At 41.5% G+C, this 21,106-nt stretch overlaps 1 protein-coding gene across 2 annotated transcripts in view; it reads right to left on the bottom strand.

Annotated features, from left to right (window-relative positions):
• Positions 1–21,106, bottom strand: part of cers6 (ceramide synthase 6) — a 255,237-nt gene that overhangs the window by 59,135 nt on the left and 174,996 nt on the right. For both annotated transcript variants that reach the window (XM_043693925.2, XM_043693926.2), the window contains exon 5: positions 1,271–1,321. In XM_043693925.2, the coding sequence (XP_043549860.1) occupies positions 1,271–1,321 (51 nt within the window). The remainder of the gene's footprint in view (positions 1–1,270; positions 1,322–21,106) is intronic.

The following is a 21,106-nucleotide window of genomic DNA, read 5'->3' as shown; positions in this document are numbered from 1 at the left end:
GCTTGGGGTTAGTCCTCTGACTGAGGAGATTCTAAATCTGGCCATATTTTCTTGTTTTTCTCTCTTTTTTTAAAACTGACTGTGTCCAGCCAGCTCTCAAACTGAGGAGATTCTAATTTCCTGGTTATATTCAAATTGCTGGATGAACTACAAAAGCGGTAGGCTGGGGCACTTGATAGGATACTAATTGTCTATTTATGAGTCTCAATTGGCAGTGAGCTGGGAAGGCTGTCCTCAAAACTTCCTGCCCCAGACTTAATTAAGGAAGAGATGAGGAAGTGGCAGGATCCCCTCCCAGGGTCCTCCTGTTCAATGAAATGTGCCACCCTTCACCAAATTCATCAAATGGTAGTTATATTGTAGCATAATGGCATCAGTAAATTTTGAAATATTGCAATTACCACCATCTTTTCAAGGGCAAACAGAGATAGGCAACTAATACTGGCCAGCCAGTGACACCAACATTCTACAAAATGAACAAATAATAAAACAAAAATTGGCCCCCACATCCAAATCATTTTTATAGACTGTGAAAGTTATAGACCTCGCACTGTTCCTTGCAGTATTCCTATAGTAACAGCTTACCATCCTGAAAATGATCCATTTATTCCTACTCTTTGCTTTATGATTTAATCAATTCTCAATCCATACTAGTACATTTCTTCCAGTCCCATACCGTCTAAAATTATTGACTAATCTTCTTTGTGGGACCTTATCAAAAGCCTTCTGAAAATTTAATACTTCAGATCACAGATCCTTTATCAATGCTAAAAGTAATATTCTCAAAGAACTCCAACAATATGATTTCTCTTTCATAAATCCACATTTACTCTGTCCAATTCTATCATTCTTCTTTCAATTTCTAATTATACATGCACTTATGAAAGTAGTGATTCACCCAATGACACTGCTCATCAAGAAATTCCAGGTTGATTCGCTATACTGTTCGAATATAATACTTGAACACAGCAATTTATGTGCAGGCTTGCAACACAATTCTGAGAATTGATTCTTCATATCTGCTAGTCTCAACATGAGAAGCTTCAGCTATCATGTTGCAACAGCAACAAAGTACCTACTAACTGATTTTGCAATAACAAAATTCTCCTATGATTGTCAAACATTTATTGCTACTCAAACAAAATCTGTATAGTTTGCACATAAAGCTGAAACCTATGGAAAACATTATTATTCTTGCTACCAAGTATCTTCATCGTCAATATTACAATGACTAACAGAAGTGCATACAACATGTCAATTAATGTGTTACCTGGTAGGGATAGCTGTACCAACAGTGCCTTGTTTCCCAAAGCCAAGGTGCCTGTAAAAGAAACAGAATAAATCTTAAGAAACTGTGACAAAATTGTATTAATCATTGCCCATTGAGTTGTAAATGTCCATCTCCTAAAAAACAAGGGATGCAAATATATAGGAAGGGTAAATGCATGCCTCATTTCCGTTTTTGGTCTTTTTACTGGCCATTTGTTCTACTTTTTGTTCCATTGTCTCCTCTTTGGGGAAATTATTTCGATATCCTTCTTACAGCTCCCTTTAGAGTTCCCTATTAGTTATTAAGTCCAGAGGTAACTATAATTACTGTGTGAGTAGGTGGACCAAAACTTCTTACATTAGTAAAACTGCTCTTCAACATTTGCAGCAGTTTTTTTTCACTGACTGAGGAATTCCACATGTTCAATGATGACTGAATAAATGTCTAGTCAAGTTGTGTGAATGTATTCTCTCAAAATGGAGAGGCTACAGGAAGGTCTGGATTTGGAATGGGACAATAAAATGGCACAATAAAAAAGTACTGACTGGTGATTGAAAGTATTAATAAAAAACTTGAAATCAGTAATAGAGCAGGAAATGTGCTAACATTTAGAAAGAAAGTGGAAATTAGAAAGGGGGTCCATATTTTTTTGATCCACACAAAATTAAAAGCACATGACCAGAAAAAGGAAAATCCTACTGCTATTTCTATATTTACCAATTTTATTCTCAGAATTGTGGGCGGCACGGTGGCACAGTGGTTAGCACTGCTGCCTCACAGTGCTAGAGACCCAGGTTCAATTCCCGCCTCAGGCGACTCTCTGTGTGGAGTTTGCACATTCTCCCCGTGTCTGCGTCGATTTCCTCTCACAATCCAAAAATGTGCAGGTTAGGTGAATTGGCCGTGCTAAATTGCCCGTAGGGTTAGGTGAAGGGGTAAATGTAGCAGAATGGGTCTGGGTGGGTTATGCTTCGGCGGGTCGGTGTGGATTTGTTGGGCCGAAGCGCCTGTTTCCACACTGTAAGTAATCTAAATTGCCATTTTCTGGCATCATATTTCTTTCCTCAGCTGGGTTGAAATGATTTCTAGACAGTAAATATTGAACCACTAGCACTTGGTAGTAGCTGATACCACGAGTTGGTAGCTACATCAATGAGACTGATATTTCAGTACCTTCGCCCTTAAAGTTAAAAATCACACAACACCAGGTTATAGTCCAACAGGTTCAATTGGAAGCTCACTAGCTTTCGGAGCATCGCTCCTTCATCAGGTGATAGTGGTGAATCAGGTGAAAAGTGGAATGCTCACTGCTGTCCCATACTCCATCTAGTGGTTCAGCCATGAACCAGTTGGCTCTGTTCACACAGCAGTAAGATATTTAAATTCTAGTTGAGGCTTGGCTTCGCAAGCCTCCCAGGATTATAGATTGTACATTGCATATATGAACGAGCAATTAGTAGAGCTACTGAGTCAATAGTTGTACACTTGCAGATTCATGGAAATTATTATTTGACAATAGAAAAGCTACTGTTAAATCCATTATGACAGTGACTATATTTCAAAAATAACAGACTGTAAAGCACTTGACATGTCATGAAAAAAGTTCTATATAATGCAAGTATTTTTTATGTAAATATTTTCATTAGAAACTTTTTCAAATCGTTTACAGAACATTTATATACAAAAAAGAACAATACCAAAATACAGAAAGATAGAGACAGTACAACAATGTCATATCACGATACTATTAATAATGAACTACCTACTATTCTACCAGAAGAAACGTATCTATTTAACTTAAACTAAACTACAAACAAATTAAATAAAAATTAAATTAAACTGAATTCAAATTAAATTAAATTATATCACATTACTTCATTCTATTTTACTCACCACACCTCCATTGAGGCTCCCCTCCTGGGAGCACCAGTCATTGTACCCATATTCTTTTCCCCAGCCTCCCCCTCCCAGGGCCACACAAGTGCCCAGACTACTTCCCACGGCTATACCACAGCCCTAATTAATATTGCTGATAAGTCTGCATCAATATAATTTAGAAAGGGCTGCCACATCTTGTAAAACTGTTCCATTTTGTGGTGCACCCCATAAGACCTGGCAGTTTTTCCAACATCCAATTCATTAAAATGTTCTTCCTCGCACAGTGGGTAGGAATGTTACACAGTATCTTCCTGTGTTCCCCCAGAGAGGACAAACTTGGCAACCTCAGAATAGGAAATACTGGATCCACTTTAACTTCAATCCCCAGGATGCCCTTCAGCTCCCTTACTATAGCACTCCAGTATCTCTGGATCTTACAACATGACCAGTAGCAGTGTGTAAGAGTGCATATACTAATTTTACATTTGGGAAGACTGGAAGTTCATCCATTGAACGTAGCTAGCCTCTCTGGCACCATATGAGCCCTGTGTAAAATCTTCAATTGCATGGTCTGTGCTTTGTTACATATTGAAATTTTCTTTACATTTTCCCATATATCTTCCCAAACTGCCAATAAAATATCCTCTCGTCGCTCCCGATTCCACATCCGACAGAGTGCCTCCATGTCCCCTAAGGCACGTCCCTTCTGTAAATGATATAAAGTACTAACTGAAAGAGCGCCCATACACCGGAGCACTCATTTCTCCACGTCTTACTTCTAAAACTGAGCCAGGAGCATGGTCTTCCTCTGTATATAATCCCTTATCTGAAACTACTGGAAAAGATCCCTATTAGACAATCCATATTTCTGACTTAGCTGGCTAAATGACATCAAGACCTCTCCCTCGAATAAATCTCCCAAACAAGAGATTCCCTTATTCTCCTATAATTTAAAGCTGGAGTCCATTGCCCCAGGTTTAAATCCTTGGGCTCCCAACGATGAGGTAAATGCTGAGGTCTTAAGCCAATTGCTCTCATCTTGCCTCATTATCCTCCAGGCTTTCACCGTATTTAATATGATTGGACTCTTACACTGCTCGGTCGCGGATTTCATCTTATCCATAAATAATAGATTAACTAGGGGACATCCCGACTGCGAGGCTTCAATGTCAAGCCAATCGACTCCGAATTCCTCCCCCCCCCCCATACCCAGTCACCCAAATATGCTAACAAAGTGCACATTTGACATCTCTTCAAGTCTGGAAGGTCCAAACCCCCCTCACCCTACGGGAGCTGCAATTTGGTAAATTTACTCAGGGGGCGCCTGCAACACCAAATAAAGGACCCTAGCCAATCATTGAGCCTCCGTAATGCTTGTCTAGGTAGCAACAATGGGAGCATTCTCATGGGATACAACAGGCGAGGAAGAACGTTCATTTTAATTAGTGCTATTCGGCCTAACCATGATAACAGTAATCCCTCCCACCGCCGCAAATCCTGTTTTACCTCTCCAGTAGTTGTGCATAGTGAGCTTTATACAGCTAGTGGAAGGCAGGGGGAATAAAAATTTCCAAATATAAAAAACCTTTTGAGGAGCATCTAAATGGGAATAGCATTCCATCCTTCAGATCAGGCCCCTCCATTGATTCCCCCACCGGCTTGGCTTCCGATTTTGTAAAGTTGACCCTGTAGCCCGAACAACTGCCAAACAAATTAGTTATTTGAATCAATCGAGGTACGGACTCTTCTGGATTGGCCAAGAACAAAAAGACATCATCAGCACATAGGGTGACCTTATGCTCTCCCATTCCCACCCTTGGTGCAACTATTTCAGGATCCCTCCTAATAGCCTCAGTTAATGGCTCAATTGCCAAGGTGAATAACAGTAATGAAAGAGGACACCCCTGGCGACTACTTCTCCCAATACGAAAGTTATCTGACTTAGTGCCGTTTGTAATGATTGCCGCCTTAGGAGCATTATACAATATTGCCACCCATGTGGCAGAGGTTACCCCCAGACCAAACTGCTCTAGGACCCCAAACAGGTACGGCCATTCTATCTGGTCAAACACCTTTTCTTTGTCGAGGGTGACCACCAAACCTGGGGTCAATCTTTGCTGGCATACTTGCACTATGTTCAGTCCCCTCCTGATATTGTTGGAGGAGCTAAGGCCCTTGACAAAACCCTCTGATCTTCTTTCATAATATAGGGTAACATCTTTTCCAACCTCAGGGCCAGCATCTTGGATAGAATTTTAAAATCTACATTCAACAACGAAATTGGTTGAAATGAAACAGATTCTTCGGGTCTTTCCCCTTCTTTAAAATGGAGGAGATATTAGCCTCCCTAAGAGAAGGCGGCAGACAATCCTGTGCATATGAGTAGCTATAAATCCCCAGAATTGGCTCCACCAACACATTTACGAATTCCTTATAGAATTCACTTGGGAATCCATCTGGCCCTGGTTCTTTGCCACCGTGGAGATGCTTTATCGCTTCCTGCACCTCCTGTACCATCACAGGCGCATTTAACAGGGAGACCTGTTCCGTGTTTATACTGAGAAGGTCCAGGTTCTCAAAAAAGGACTGCATTCTCACTGCACCGTGTTCGCCTCCCTTCAACCGATACAGCTCTGCAAAGTATTCCCTAAATCTAACATTGATCTTCTTCAACTCACTGGTAACTGTGCCAGCCTCCTCTCTAACAGACATAATAAATTGGGAAGCATTTTTCTCTCTAGCCAGATATACTAGATATCTACCTGGCTTATCTCCAAACTCAGTCTTTGTTTAACAAAGGAGACCTCTTTTTTTGCCACTAGTGTGTGCATTGAGTCGAGAGCCACCCGGAGGGCCATGACCCGCTGCAGCTTGACCAATGAAGGCCTATTATAATATACTTCCTCAGCTACCTGCAGCCGGGGCTCCAGCCATCTGTTGTTGCTTCTCCCTCTGCCTCCTTCTAGTCATTGAATATGAAATAATCAGGCCTTGTAAATATGCCTTAGTGGCCTCCCACAGTACCAGAGTTGATGTCCCAGAAGGCCCTGAACTCTCTTGGGATGTACTCAACGAATTTGCTATCCCTGAACAGGAATGGGTCCATGCGCCAGTGCCATGCACCCATTCCACCACCCTTGATTTTAACATCTAAATACACTGGCACATGGCCCAGGACAGCTATATTCCCAATTTTGCATGCCAGTATTCTGTCCAAACGATCTGATGGCATAGAAAAAATGTCAATTCGCGTGTGGCACTGGTGTGGGTTGGAATAGAAAGTAAAGTCTCTTCCATTAGCATGGAGGTGCCTCCACACATCCACTAATCCCAACTCCTCACACAAGTCCACCAACTACTTAGTTTGTGTGGGCATACTTGCTGGGTCGAATCTTCTTGCTGTTTCAATCACTAACTGTTTTTCTTTATAAAGTAGGAGTCACACTGGGATCGCACAGGGGTGCGGGTCCATCCCAGACCTGCACATTGATATCTGGTGGGCCCGCTCCACACTCAACAAGCCTGACTCCAACTCCAGCCCCAGGAACTTTGGGAGCCACTTCTCCAGGAAACCAATGAGGTCTTCACCTTCCTCGCATTCTGGAAGACCTACCAGCTGAAAGATTTTTCTGCTACCTTTGTTTTCTAGGTCATCCACTTAGTCCTGAAGAACCCGAATCTGTTCTTCCAGCATTCGGATCCTTCCTCCCGAGACCTCCGCCATGATCTCTGATGTCGCAGTCCTCTCCTCCACTGCCTCTATGCTTCAGTCCAACAATTGAATTTCCTGCTCATGCTTTTTCAGCATGGCAGATGGTGTTTCCACCGCTGCTTCAATCTTTTCTCACAGTTTGGCAAACTCCAAGAGAAAATGCTGCTGCCTCATTAAATCCAAAGGGGCTGCCTTGGGAGTTTGAACAATGGCTACAGGCACTCCCAATGCAATAGGGGAGCGTCCTGCCTGCTGCACTCCTTTCGGCCCTTTTCCTTTATTTGCTTTCAGGTAAAAAAAAGGACTGCAGATGCTGGAAACCAGATTCTAGATTAGAATGGTGCTGGAAAAGCACAGCAGTTCAGGCAGCATCCGAGGAGCAGGAAAATCAACGTTTCGGGCAAAAGCTCTTCATCAGGAATAGAGGCAGAGTGCCTGCAGGGTAGAGAGATAAAAAAAGCTTTCATCCTGGTCTTAAAGTTGTTAAACCACAATTTTAGCAGCTCTAGTTGTTCAGTATGTTTATATTAGCAATTCTTTTCTCCTAGGGGTGGTTAAATGAGGGGAGTAAAGGTCTACCTTGCCAGGGGGTATGGCACAGAGCCCAGGACAGCAGACTTCTCAGACCGCCACCATCTTGGATCTCCCACAAGTCTTCCTTTTAAAGAGAAAATTGTCTTATAGCCTTACATAATAGATGTATAAAACAGGCATGGAGTTCTGCCTTAAATCCTGAAGCACAATTAGTAACTTCCATAAAGTTTGTCTTTTGGGATATGACCGACTTGTCCAATTTCTAACTACACAATAACATAACAATAGTTTTCCCTTGTAAGCTGACTCAGATATTCAGGTTCTTCACAAAAGCAAATGACTTGGATGCTGGAAATGTATAGTAACACCAGAAAATGCTGCAAATTCTCAGCTGGTCTGACAGTGTTTGTGGAGAGAAAAACAGAATTTACTTTGTAAGTCAATAATTTTCATCAAATTAGGAACAATTAGAGACATAAAACATTTTAAGCAAGTGAAGGGAAAGGGGAGGGAGAAAAAGAACAAAAACAAAGGTCTTTTATAGAGTAATCGTGAAGGATAGTAGATGACTCCTTGTCCTCATCATCCATCACACCAGCTTTTGCATTCAATGGATTATACCCTGGTATTTCTATCACCTTCTGACCACCACCATCACATCTTCCCCTCGCCTCCCCTTTTAGCATTCCAAAGGGATGACTTCCTTTTTGACACTCTGCTCCACTCCTCAATTATCCCTAAATCCTATTCTGTTCCCGCTGCCCATTCCAGTGAAAGCACTGGAAATGTATCATTTGCCTTTTTGCTTCCTAGATCACCATCCAGGAGTTCAAATGTTCTTTCCAAATAAAGTTTGTACTCATAAGTTTATGGAGTAGGAACAGGAGTAGGACATTGTGTCTGTTGAGAGAGACAAAAAAAACTGCAGATGCTGGAATCCAAAACAGGCAGGAGGCTGAAAGAACACAGCAAGCCAGGCAGCATCAGGAGTTGGTGAAGTTGACGTGGGTGTGGGGGGAGCTGCAAATATAGGGGGTGACAGGGCAGGGTGGTGAAGTTGGGTAAGTGAAGACAGGTAGAGGGTATGACCTGGTTGGTCAATGGGAGGAATGAATTCAGTTGGAAGGAATGGGGAGGGGCTGGGAAGGGAATCGGAGGATGGGAAAGGAGGTTATTTGAAATTTGAGAACTCAGTGTTGAATCCTCCGGGCTGTAGGCTGCCCAGGTGAAAGATGAGGTGGTGTTCCTTCAATTTCCAGTGTGGTTCATTGTGGCAATGGAGGAGATCAAGGATGGTTATGTCAGAAAGGAAGTGGTGAGGTGAATTGAAATGGGTGGTGACTGGGAGGTCCAGTCGGCCTCCTGTCTGTCTATTGTGTCTGTTGAAGCTGCTCTGCTATTCAAAAGGTCAAAGTTGATCTGATTGTGGCATTAATGCTCGTCCCTTGCCCGCTCCCCCGAGTCTTCTGTCAATCAAAAATACGCCTAAATCGGCCTGGAATATTTTCAACGATCAGAAATCCCCTGTTCACTGGGGAATTTCAAACACTAATGACTCTCACAGGAGAAGTTCCTCTTTGCCTCTATTGTTAGTGGGGGGGCTCTTATCTTTAAATTGCGCTCCTTTGTTCCAGTTTCCCATTGGAGGAAAAATCCTCTGAGCACTTAACATGTCAAGTCTCTTCGGAATCGTATATGTTTCAATAAAATCACCTCTCATTCTTCTAAACACCAATGTGTTCAGACACAACCATTTAACCTTTCCACATAAGACATCTTGTTTATTCAGGCTACTCAGACAAGCAGTAGATGACAAGTTAGTTGACTGAATTTGTTATTCACAATGTAGTCTCCTAAAAATTGGGGAAATTAAATGTAAATTGGGTGACTACTTTGTGGTAAACCTTTGTTCGGTCTGTAAGCATGACTGAGTTTCTTGTCATTTATTCTCCATCTTGTTGCCATTCTTACCTCACATTAGCCGCGGCCTCCTGAAGTGTTTCTCTGTCGCTCAATGTCTTGAGGAATTGCTTCACATCTTTTGATTAGGCACTTTATAGCCTTTCAGAATCAACACTGAGTTTAATTAAAAACAAAAACAGAAATTGCTGGCAAAACTCGACAGGTCTGGCAGCATCTGTGGAGATAGAGCAGCATTAACATTTCGGGACCAAAGACCCTTCTTCTGAACAGTCTGTGTTCTGAAGAAGGGTCATCGGACCTGAAATATTAACTCTGCTTTCCACAGATGCTGCCAGGTCTGTTGAGATTTCCAGCAATTTCTTTTTTTGTTTCTGACTTCCAGCATTCGCAGTTCTTTAGTTTTTGTTTGGTTTACTGAATTTCACCATTTCAGACCCCAACATGCGCCCTCATTTTGTCTCCTTTCCAATGCTCTTTTATTCTTCCTCTTTTTGATCAAATGTATGAACTGCCATTCACACTCCTAAATACATATTTTGTTTATTTACTTATCAAATTACCACACCCCTTTGGCCTTGTACGAGTAGCATTACTAACATTTAATTTTTCCTCCCTCCTATCCCATCACAAAGCTTTGCTTTTATTCTGTTTCTGAACCTTCTAGGAACAATACAATGAAATTCTACGATTTTAAAGTCTCATTTCATTTCATTTCGACAAAATGAATCCTAACTATGCACTTGCATTGCACACCTCTGAGCCCTTCCTGTAAGCTTTCACTTTGAAACCTAACTATATGTACCATTTGTTTAATAATTTTGGATAGGGAAGTGAGCGGTGCTAAAATTTCTTTGGTGACATGAAATTGGCAGCCATTAACAGAAGAAAAGTGTTTGCAGGTACAAGTGGTGATAGTAAACTATTTCTCAGCTGCAGAAATTATTAGTCAAACCCTTTAGGTTCCAAAACTCCTCATAAACAACTATATTGGCTGATCAGGCACATACTTGATGATTAGATTCCCTACAGTGCGGCAACAGGCCTTCGGTCCAACCAGTCCACACCGACCCTCCGAAGAGTAACCCACCCAGGCCCATTTCCCTCTGACTAATGCACCTAGCACTATGGGCAATTTAGCATGGCCAATTCACCTAATCTGCACATCTTTGGACTGTGGGAGGAAACTGGAGCTCCTGGAGGAAACCCACGCAGACATGGGGAGAATGTGCAAACTTCATACAGACAGTCGCCCAAGGCTGGAATCAAACCGGGTGCCTGGTGCTGTGAGGCAGCAGTGCTAACCACTGAGCCACAATGCCTAAAACATGCAGCCAAATAACTACAACTTATTAGGAGAGTAGAACACAAAACTTCAAATAGTAGTGCCACTCGCTCTCATGCTGACAAGTAAAGGAGATCAGTCAGCACTTGGTAGGAAGATAATAAGAACATTCAGCAACTGCATATTGAACTCAGGGGAAGCGTTTTAATAACAAAAATTGGACAGAAATAGTTTCTGGCAATAATCCTGCAATGTAAATGTGTGAAAAACAGCCAGGAAATTCAGTTTCAGCATAAAATTGCAAGTGTTCCAGATCATGATGTGCCAGTGTACCTCTGTATCTACTAAATCACAGTATCAGAATGACAAGTAAACAAATTCTGAATCCTTAAGTCCCTAATTTGACACCACAGAAAGATGCCACAGAATGGGTGGGAAATGACAAACCATCCTACTAATTTGGATTGCATTGCACTTTTGAGATTGGGCTGTGAGGCAGGTTGCTAAAGCACACATGATGTTGATCATAAGGAAAGGTCCTATTAACATTTCTCAACTTGATTGGTTCAAAATTTGCACACAGACAGACGCATGTACCATATGCAGATTTGTGCACTCATGGCTGTACACAGTTTTTTTCAATGTGAAAAATTCACCATAACTTCAGTGAACGTGGCAGCATGTTGAATTAACATTTTGTTTTTGTACTCCTTTTAAACAGGCTGAGAAGACTGTGGTGTTTGCTTTCAAGTAGAGGGTGAATTGCTCTTCATACACTCACACCACCGTATCCAATCTCCCTTCGTGGGTAGGTGACTCAGACTTTCTCACCGTGGAACATATACTTGTCTAATACATTTAAATGAAAAGAGCTTCTTCTTGGCTCACAATTGGAGCCAGCGGTCTAGGGCATACCCTCAATTTTCACCATGCTGCAGCTACTACATGCTTTCAGCCTCAAAATCTTTACTCCAAAAAGGGTCTAATTTGTGGTAATTAAAATTTGGGTTCTTACCTTGTTAACATTCCTCTCAAAGTAAGTAATCATGTCTGGACACAACAGTGTTTGTGATCCACTTAATGGTATTACTGGGCAAGTGAGATCCCAGAATATAACCTGGCTTGACAGATCATATAAAAACCGTGGATGGTGTAAATTAGAAACAAAATCAGAAATAGCTAGAAAAGCTCAGCAGGTCTGGCAGCATCTGTGGAGAGAAATCAAAGTGAACGTTTTGGGTCGAGCAACTCTTCCTCAGAACTGGTTAGTCACTGAAATATATTCACACAAGGCTGCGGATTCCTTATAATAGCTAACAAGTAAAGGAGATTAGTCAGCACTAGGTAAGAAGATAATAAGAACATTCAGCAACTGCATATTGAACTCAGGGGTTGTTATTCAAATAAATTTTAAAAATGTTGCCTAAAGCTCTTTGACAGCAGAATTAAAACATCAAGCAACACAAAGTTTCAACCTGCTGCCTATCATTATCTGTTACAGAGACTTAAATCCAGAGAAATTACACTCCTATCTAAGCTATGAAGGGCTCGACTTAACTGACTCCTGAGACAGTTTATTTATCATGAACTGTGAAGACAATTCAATGAGTCCTTTCGAAATCCGCTGACCCAAATTTCTTTTACAAATCAATGTGAGCTGAAACTTTCTCAGTTCTAATAACCTGCAGATTTCTAACCAAACTCTTTTGATTTGGAAATTGTACAAAATAAACCCTACTGCGAATGCACCTGGCCCCTGAACCACCCTAAGATTATTGAGTCTCCTAAGTCTAGGAGAGAAATTAAACTTGCTTTTGAACAGCACTGGTATCTTCTGAACTGAACTGAAAACTTGCTTAAACCTTGATAGTTCTAAATGGAAAGCAAAGTGAAGTGGCCTTACTTTTTACTTTTCCTATTGTGAATACAACAGTGTAGACATAATTCCATTATCACCAGAGGGCACTGTAGCCACCTGCTTTCTGACAAGATTTTCAATTTGAAGAAGGATCAGTGGACTCAAAACATTAACTCTGGTTTCTCTCCTCAGATATACTGAGTTTTTTGAGCCATTTCTGTTTTTGTTACAGGAAAAGGCTAATTTTCACATTAGCTGGGAGTGTTATTGTCTTGGAAAAGGCCAGCTTGGTGTGTGGTTTGATGCAGAGCTCTGGCATGGAAAGGCTTGTCATTTGATCCAGCAATCTGTGGAACCTAATTACATGTAACACTTGGCTGAAATCACAGATTTCACAGCAGTCATTGCAGTTCCTATACAGTGCCAAAAAGCTTCATGGAACAAAGTGCTGTGATGGAAGCCAAACAGTTTCCATTATATTACTTAATCATGCTGCAATGGCAGCACAGACTGCTGTTTTAGTGGCCTGGGTTTCTCTATGGAAAGACCTGCAGATCATCAGCTGAGTAGATACCTTGAGAATGGGAATGATGAGTTTCTCCAGCAATTTCTGTTTTGGTTTCACATCTACGACACACACAATTCTTTGTGTTGTTTTAGTCTTTTTCTGAAGCTTGGTCCTGAAGTTTGTCATCTACGTCCTCCACGGTAGACCTAGTTTGTGACCTTGCAGTCTGACAATGGGTGCCTTCCATCCAGTGTGGTTGCTGTCCACTTGTGCTCAGTGCATGCAATTATGAGGATCGCTCTTCCATACTATCCTCTAAATTTCAGGTGATGGTGATCTTTAATCTGATGCCTGTGACAGCGGTAGCAATTGATTTGTGCACTCTTTCTTGCCCCTCACCTCTCTTCCTGTATGGTGTTGGGGGAAGTGAGGTGTTTACCTCCCATCTTGTAGTTTCTCTGAGAAGGGAAGAAGCTTCAAAGGAAAATAGTTGGTAATAGATCTTGCTCCCAGAAATGTGCAGTTATAATACTAAAAGGTTTGAGGTGCAAGACATGAAACAGCTATGGGAGCACGTGAATTATGAAACCGTATGGAATTTGGAAGTGAGGATAGTTTTGGATGATTTTAGATCAGTAACGATGTGAATCTTTAAGGAAGCTGAAACACATATATGCCTTAAGGTCATCTATTTCCTGCACTACCACTCCTGTCAAGAGCCCATTTCTATCTCAGTCACTACCAGCACTGCCTCTCAAAGGAGAAAAATGCAGATGTGCTTACCTCACAATTCTGATCCTGTTGGTACCTTGCTATTTTGTTCTTCAAGTGAAAGGGTGGTGATTGCAATATATCCACTGTAGACAATGGAACCAAGTAGATCGTATAGACTATGAGATCCTTAATTGTGGTTGATAACCTGGGCTAATCAGAGAGTCCTGGGCAACAGATATAAACAGGGGATTCAGAATCTCACTTCGGGGACTGACTCCGAGCTGGCTAGCTGCAGCCAATGTACTGTGCACATATAAATGAGAGGACAGAAAGGGAAGCAAGGGATAGCATAACCTTTCAAACCCTTCCTGTTCATATACCCATCCAGATCTCTTTTATATCTTTCCCCTCTCACCCTAAACCTATGCCCTCTAGTTCTGGACACCAACACCACAGCAAAATACTTTGTTGATTTATCCTATCCATGCCACTCATGATTTTATAAATCTCTATAAGGTCACCCCTCAGCCTCCGACGCTCCAGTGAAAACAGCCCAAGCCCATTTAACCTCTCCCTATAGCTCAAATCCTCCAACCCTGGCAACATCCTTGTGAATCTTTTCTGAACCCTTTCAAGTTTCACAACATCTTTCTGATAGCAATGAGACCAGAATTGCACGCAATATTCCAACAGTGGCCTAACCAATGTCCTCCCAAGTGCTGCAACATGACCTCCCAACTCCTGTACTCAATACTCTGACCAATATAGGAAAGCATACCAAACGGCTTCTTCACTATCCTACCTACATGCGATTGCACTTTCAAGGAGCTATAAACCTGCACTCCAAAGTCTCTGTTCAGCAACAGTCCCATGACCTTAGGATGAAGTATATAAGTCCTGCTAAGATTTGCTTTCTCAAAATGCAGCAACACACATTTATCTAAATTAAATACCATCTGCCACTCCTCAGTCCATTGGCCCATTTGATCAAGGTCCCGTTGTAATCTGAGGTAATTTTCTTCGCTGTCCACTACACCTTCAATTTTGGTGTCATCTGCAAACTTACTAACTGTACCTCTTATGCTCACATCCAAATCATTTATGTAAAGGCTGAAAAGTAGTGGACCTAGCACTGATCCTTGTAGCACTCCACTGGTCACAGGCCTCCAGTCTGAAAATCAATCCTCCACCACCACCCTCTGTCTTCTACCTTTGAACCAGTTCTGTATCCAAATGACTAGCTCTCCCTGTTTTCCGTGAGATCTAATCTTGCTAATCAGTCTCCCATGGGGAACCTTGTCGAACGCCTGACTGAAGTCCATATAGATCACATCTACCGCTCTGCCCTCATCAATCCTCTTTGTTACGTCTTCAAAAAACTCAATCAAGTTCATGAGACATGATTTCCTACGCAAAAAGCCATGTTGACTACCCCGAATCAGTCCTTGTCTTTCCCAATACATGTACATCCTGTCCCTCAGGATTTCCTCCAACAACTTGCCCACCACTGAGGTCAGGCTCACCGGTCTATAGTTCCTTGACTTGTTCTTACCACCTTTCTTAAACAGTGGCACCACGTTAGCCAGCCTCCAGTCTTCTGGCACCTCACCTCTGACTATCAATGATCCAAATATCTCAGCCAGGGGCCCAGCAATCACTTGCCTAGCTTCCCACAGAGGTCTAGGGTACACCTGATTAGGTCCTGGGCATTTATCCACTTTTATGCATTTCAAGACATCGAGTACTTCCTCCTGTATAATTTGGACATTTTTCAAGGTGTCACCATCTATTTCCCTAAGTCTATATCTTCCATATCCTTTTCCACAGTAAATACTGATGCAAAATATTTATTTAGTATCTCCCCCATTTTCTACGGCTCCACACAAAGGCCGCCTTGCTGATCTTTGAGGGGCCCTATTCTCTCCCTAGTTACCCTTTTGTCCTTAGTATTTTTGTAAAAACCCTTTGGATTCTCCCTAACTCTATTTGCCACCACTATCTCATGTCCCCTTTTAGCCCTCCTGATTTGTCTCTTAAGTATACTCCTACTGCCTTTATACTTTTCTAAGGATTCACTCGATCCATCCTGTCTATACCTGACACATGCTTCCTTCTTTTTCTTAACCAAACCCTCAATTTATTTAGTCATCCAGCTTTCCCTATACCTACCAGCCTTTCCTTGCACCTTAATATGAATATACTTTCTCTGGACTCACGTTATCTAATTTCAGAAGGCTTCCCATTTTCCAGCCATCCCTTTACCTGTGAAAATCTGCCCCCAATCAGATTTTGAAAGTTCTTGCCTAATACCATCAAAATTGGCCTTTCGCCAGTTTAGAACTTCAACTTTTAGATCTAGTCTATCCTTTTCCATCACTATTTTAAAACTAATAGAATTATGGTTGCTGGACCCAAAGTGCTCCCCCACTGACACCTCAGTCACCTGCCCTGCCTTATTTCCCAAGAGTAGATCAAGTTTTGCACCTTCTCTAGTGGGTACATCCACATACTTAATCAGAACATTTCTTGTACAACTTAACAAATTCCTCTCCATCTAAACTCTTAACACTATGGCAGTCCTAGTCTATGTTTGGAAAGTTAAAATCTCTTCCCATAACCACCCTATTATTCTTATAGATAACTGAGATTACCTTATAAATTTGTTTCTCAATTTCCCTCTGACTATTAGGGGGTCTATAATACAATCCCAATAAGGTGATCATCCCTTTCTTATTTCTCAGTTCCACCTAAATAACTTCCCTGGGTTTATTTCTGGGAATATCCTCCCTCAGTACAGCTGTAATGCTATCCCTTATCAAAAACGCTTCTCTTGCTTCCCTTTCTGTTGTTCCTGTAGCATTTGTATCATGGAACATTAAGCTACTAATCTTGTCCACCCCTGAGCCGCGTTTCTGTAATTGCTATGATATTCTAGTCCTATGTTCCTGACCATGCCCTGAGTTCAGCTGCGTTCCCTATTAGGCCTCTTGCATTGAATGTGGGATTAATGATGTAACAATAAAGAATTGTCTATTAGCTAAAAACCAACTGGACTTCAAACAGGCACCACAGCTGGCTTTGTCATTAGACAGTGCAGCAAGTGGAGCATAGGAGATCCAGGGCATCCCAATGGAAGTGGACACTCTTACCTGTCCAACTGAGCTTGGGTAATACCACTTGATTGTAGACAATCAAAGAGCCTCACACAGGGCATATGCTGAGCAGAGGGACCCTCAGCTAGCCCACGGTATAACCCCACAACAAAGCTGAGCCTCGGCCAAATGCCTAAAAAGTTGTTCGGGATCTGGGCTGGCAAGCCATTGTAGTTGCTGCTAGTTTGCGGACTCAAAACAGCAAAGAATCTGACATGGCCTGACTTGGCCAGTATCCAGGACAGTCCACCCCCTGGAAACTCCATCTACGTGTATCTGCCAGTGGGAGGTGGCGCTGAGAATAAGGGCCCACCTCTGAATTCAACCAGAATCTATGGACGACACCACCTTGTCTTCTTTCAGTAGCCCTAGCAGGGGTTTGTGGTCTGTTACCCGATATTCCTGGACTGGTTTTTGTGGGGGGGGGGGGGGAGGAGAGGATGAAACAGCAGCAAGAAAAACAATGCTGGGCACATGCTTTCTTTAAGCAAGAGAGACTGTTTACTTCAGGGGACGAAATATGTTGCCTGAACCACAGAAATGGCCCTGCATGGACACGTGGTGAGGTTCACGAAAGGTCCGGTGCTGTGACATGCAAAGCTCGGGTAGGTGATACAGTTCTGAACAAACACATGGATCACCTGAAAGCTGTTACCTCACAAACAGAGCAGGAGTAAAACATCCTGGTCCCTCAGAACAGCCAGAAGGCCTGTCAGAAACAGTGGGTTCTCTCCCTCTGTCTAGTGTTGAAGAAACCTCAGAGAAGGAGATGGATGCAGCCTCGATACCACTAGCACTGAAAGAAGAGAAGGAAACTCTCCTGAGATGCTCTGAACACAGGAGACAGGCTGCAGTTGGGTACACGCTGCTTGTGTCTGAGTCAGAAAAACTAGACCTAGTGCGAAAATGTCCCAGAAGATGTTACCAGAGAAGAACCAGATCTTTGTCCATGATCTTTGAGTGGGAGAGTGGGATTGGTGTGGGTGGTGTCGTGAATGATGCTTGATTTGGCTTGTAAACCTGTATCAATCAGTGAGCCCTATCTGACCTATATAACAGAGGATTCAGAAGCTCCTCCCTTCAAGGACTGACTCCAAGCTGGCTGGCCACAGCTAGTATACTGAGCACATGTAAATAAATGGTGTTTTGGTGATGGGATATCGCCCGCTGTGCAGTTATTCCATGTTCCAGCTGAGCAGCGCCTATGCCATTTTTTTGGAGGGGGATGGTGGGTAGTGGTAGGAGTGTTGTTGGTGAAGTTTTAAATATCAGTTTGGGGTTAGATGGTAGGTATTGTGTGTGAGTTTATGATGCTGCCGGTGGTGTAATTCTTGAGTAGTGTACTTGTGAGATGGGCTCTCAAATTTGTCACTCATATCATTTGGGTCATTTTCTCCCACATCTGCTACATTAGTTGCCTTTGTGTCCTCCTTACTCCTTGCAGATACAGGATGGCTTTCTTCCTGGATCTTCTCACCCAGGGCCCTTCTACCAGGAACTCCAGTGCTGCATCCAACCTGTGTACTCTCTCTCTTGGTCCCTGAGATTTCCTTAAGTGTCTGTTATGCATTACACTCCACAGCTATGATGGAATGGGTGCTTGAAGACTACATATAGAATGTTAAAATAATTGCTTCGAATCAATGCTTGAGTACTAAATATGCAGGTGTCTATCTTAGCGATGCAGGTACATATAAATCATAGTAATGGTCTTTTGGCTCCAAAACTGCAGCCTAAAACCAGAACCTCAAATAGTTGAGCTGAACTAGCTCGACTCCATTTGCATATTGTTTTTCACTCTTTACCCAAAATAACCTTTCAAATATTCATAGGTACCTATGACAGTAAAAATAACATCTCTATTTAAACAGACAAAACAGCTCAGAAATACTCTGTCGTTTTATGGGAAAATAAGCTGAACAACATATTTATTGAATTGGAGGTCCTGCAATAACTTCGTAAGTCTAGTTAAACAGTGCACTGACAGAAGTGAAACAATTTTGAACATCCTGACCTCTAGTTATTATTCGCACTATTTATAAAATCTCCAGTAATATATTTAAAATTTGAGTCTTATGCAAGTAGCAGATTGTTTTTGACAGCCAGGGGCTAAAAAGAAATCTTTATTAAAATTAATAATTTGAAAAATCTTGCCATCTTCCTTACAGTTAATCTAAGCCCAGTCCTACCATTTATATAATGTATCCTTATTTTTAAGTCAGTTATGATGTGATTTACATCACACGAACTAGGAATATTGGGAACCTTTTTCACTGGTTCCATTGTTTAACATTCGTGATTCCAAATACTCAAGCAACTTAGAGACTATACAGTAAAGATTTACAAAACTGGTTCCAAGAATGATGAACTTCAGCATGGATAGAATAGAAAACCTGTATTGTTCTTGCTAAAAGACAGGTGAGAGGAAGTTTAACTGAGCAAAATCATGAAGGATCTGAGCAGAGTAACTATGAAGAGATTTTTCCCATTGTCAGATAGGTCAAAACCTGAGAGCAAATATTTACTGATTGAAAAGAAGCAATGGTAACATGAAGAAATTTTTTTTTAAACTAGGATCTGTAATGCACTGCCTGAGGGCATAGTGGACACAGGTTTAATTGCTCAAACTCTGTAGATACTGTGAATTAAGAAAACATCAGCAATCATGGACTTCTAATGGATGTTTCAAGATCATGTTTGGCAAATTATTATGATGGACTGTTATTGCCACAGCTGACTAGACAAATCTTCTGCTCTTGTCACCAGGCATATTGGATTTACAAGCTGATAATCAAGCTCTTTGGTTATGTTATGAATGCACTATCTACAACCACTAAATCTTAAAGCAGGACTGAAAGCTTGGGCCTCTGATCCAGAAGTAGGGAAATTATCACTGCACCATAAGACCTCCCAGATCCTATCACAGCCTTCAAATAAGAGCACAGAATGGCAGAAAAAGGTGGGGGAATTGGACTGGCTGAGTTGTTCCTGCAAAAATCTGGTATGAACATAATAGGCTGAATGGCCTTTTGTGTTACAATCTTTCTATGATTTTATTCTATAAATCGCTGCACTTCTTTTTTAAAAAGATAACAACTGTTGTATGACTTTTATCCGTACAAGGAGTATTTTTATTCGAAGAGGGTGTATTGTGATGTAAATGGTAGAGTCCCCATCTCTGAGCAGAAGCCTGAGATTCACGTCTTCCTCTGGGGGTTCTTGATGGCCAAATGTGGCCCAAACAGGTGAAGTTTCAATTTTAAATTGCTTCAAAATACACCAATGCGAGGGACTGAGGGTGGGGAGACTCATGGTCAGCTATATGATAGAAACTGGAGTCTCTAGCATCACTATCCATATTCCAGGCTAAAGCATGCAAGTACATTTTGCCACAACAGTAATGACTCCTTGTGAGGCCAGTTAGCTTAGTTCACTGGACACCTGGTCTCCACTATATAAATAGTAGGACTGGGCTTAGATTAACTGTAAGGAAGATGACAAGATTTTTCAGATTATTAATTTTAATAAAAATTTCTTTTTCAACCACTGACTATCAAAAACAACCTGCTACTTGCATAAGGACTCAAATTTTAAAATATATAACTAGAGATTTTAGAAATAGTGCGAGTAATAACTAGAGGTCAGGATGTTCAAAATTGTTTCACTCCTGAAGTTAGTGCTTCCAATTCCTGCTGGGCTGATTTGGGACTTGTCTCCTTATCCTATCTGTAGGAGATATTGTTGTGCTGAGGGTTGGATATGCCTTTGTGCAGAGATCTTAAGGAGAAAGAAACAGATTGGATCTCAGAATAATAAGTTATACTCGATGCTTCAGCAATGTGCATTTACAAGAAGAATGATTTCAGGCTGAGTACAGAATTGTTTTTATCATTTTGAGAAAGCCCAGATTTGGGCGTCAATATAATATCTGGTTTTCAAAGTAAATAAGCAAGCTTTTCTAGTCTCTCAAACTCTATCCTAAGTGTAATAACTTAGTTCCCATAGAAACCACAACATAAGCAATGGCACCATGGCATTTCTAATGCTATCTAACTTTAATTAGACTGAATGTACTATATGTGCATTGTAATTATCAGTCAATTCTCGTTAAAATTCAGTTGAAGGCTTTCAATTGATTCTCAGTTGAGTTTCAATTGTAATTACGATAGTGCACTTGAAATACCAGATAACACAACAAAATCCTCTGTATGACAAATAAAATGTCATTTTTAAAATTGAATTTGGTCGAGGTAATTGGTCACCCAATTGCAATAA

This window comes from Chiloscyllium plagiosum, unplaced genomic scaffold, assembly GCF_037043375.1.
Source record: "Chiloscyllium plagiosum isolate Xiang-an unplaced genomic scaffold, Cpla_swu_hap1 HiC_scaffold_7, whole genome shotgun sequence".
NCBI classification, from domain to species: Eukaryota; Metazoa; Chordata; class Chondrichthyes; order Orectolobiformes; family Hemiscylliidae; genus Chiloscyllium; species Chiloscyllium plagiosum.
Note: the sequence above shows the minus strand (reverse complement) of the source record. Positions and strands in the feature narration are given on the sequence as shown.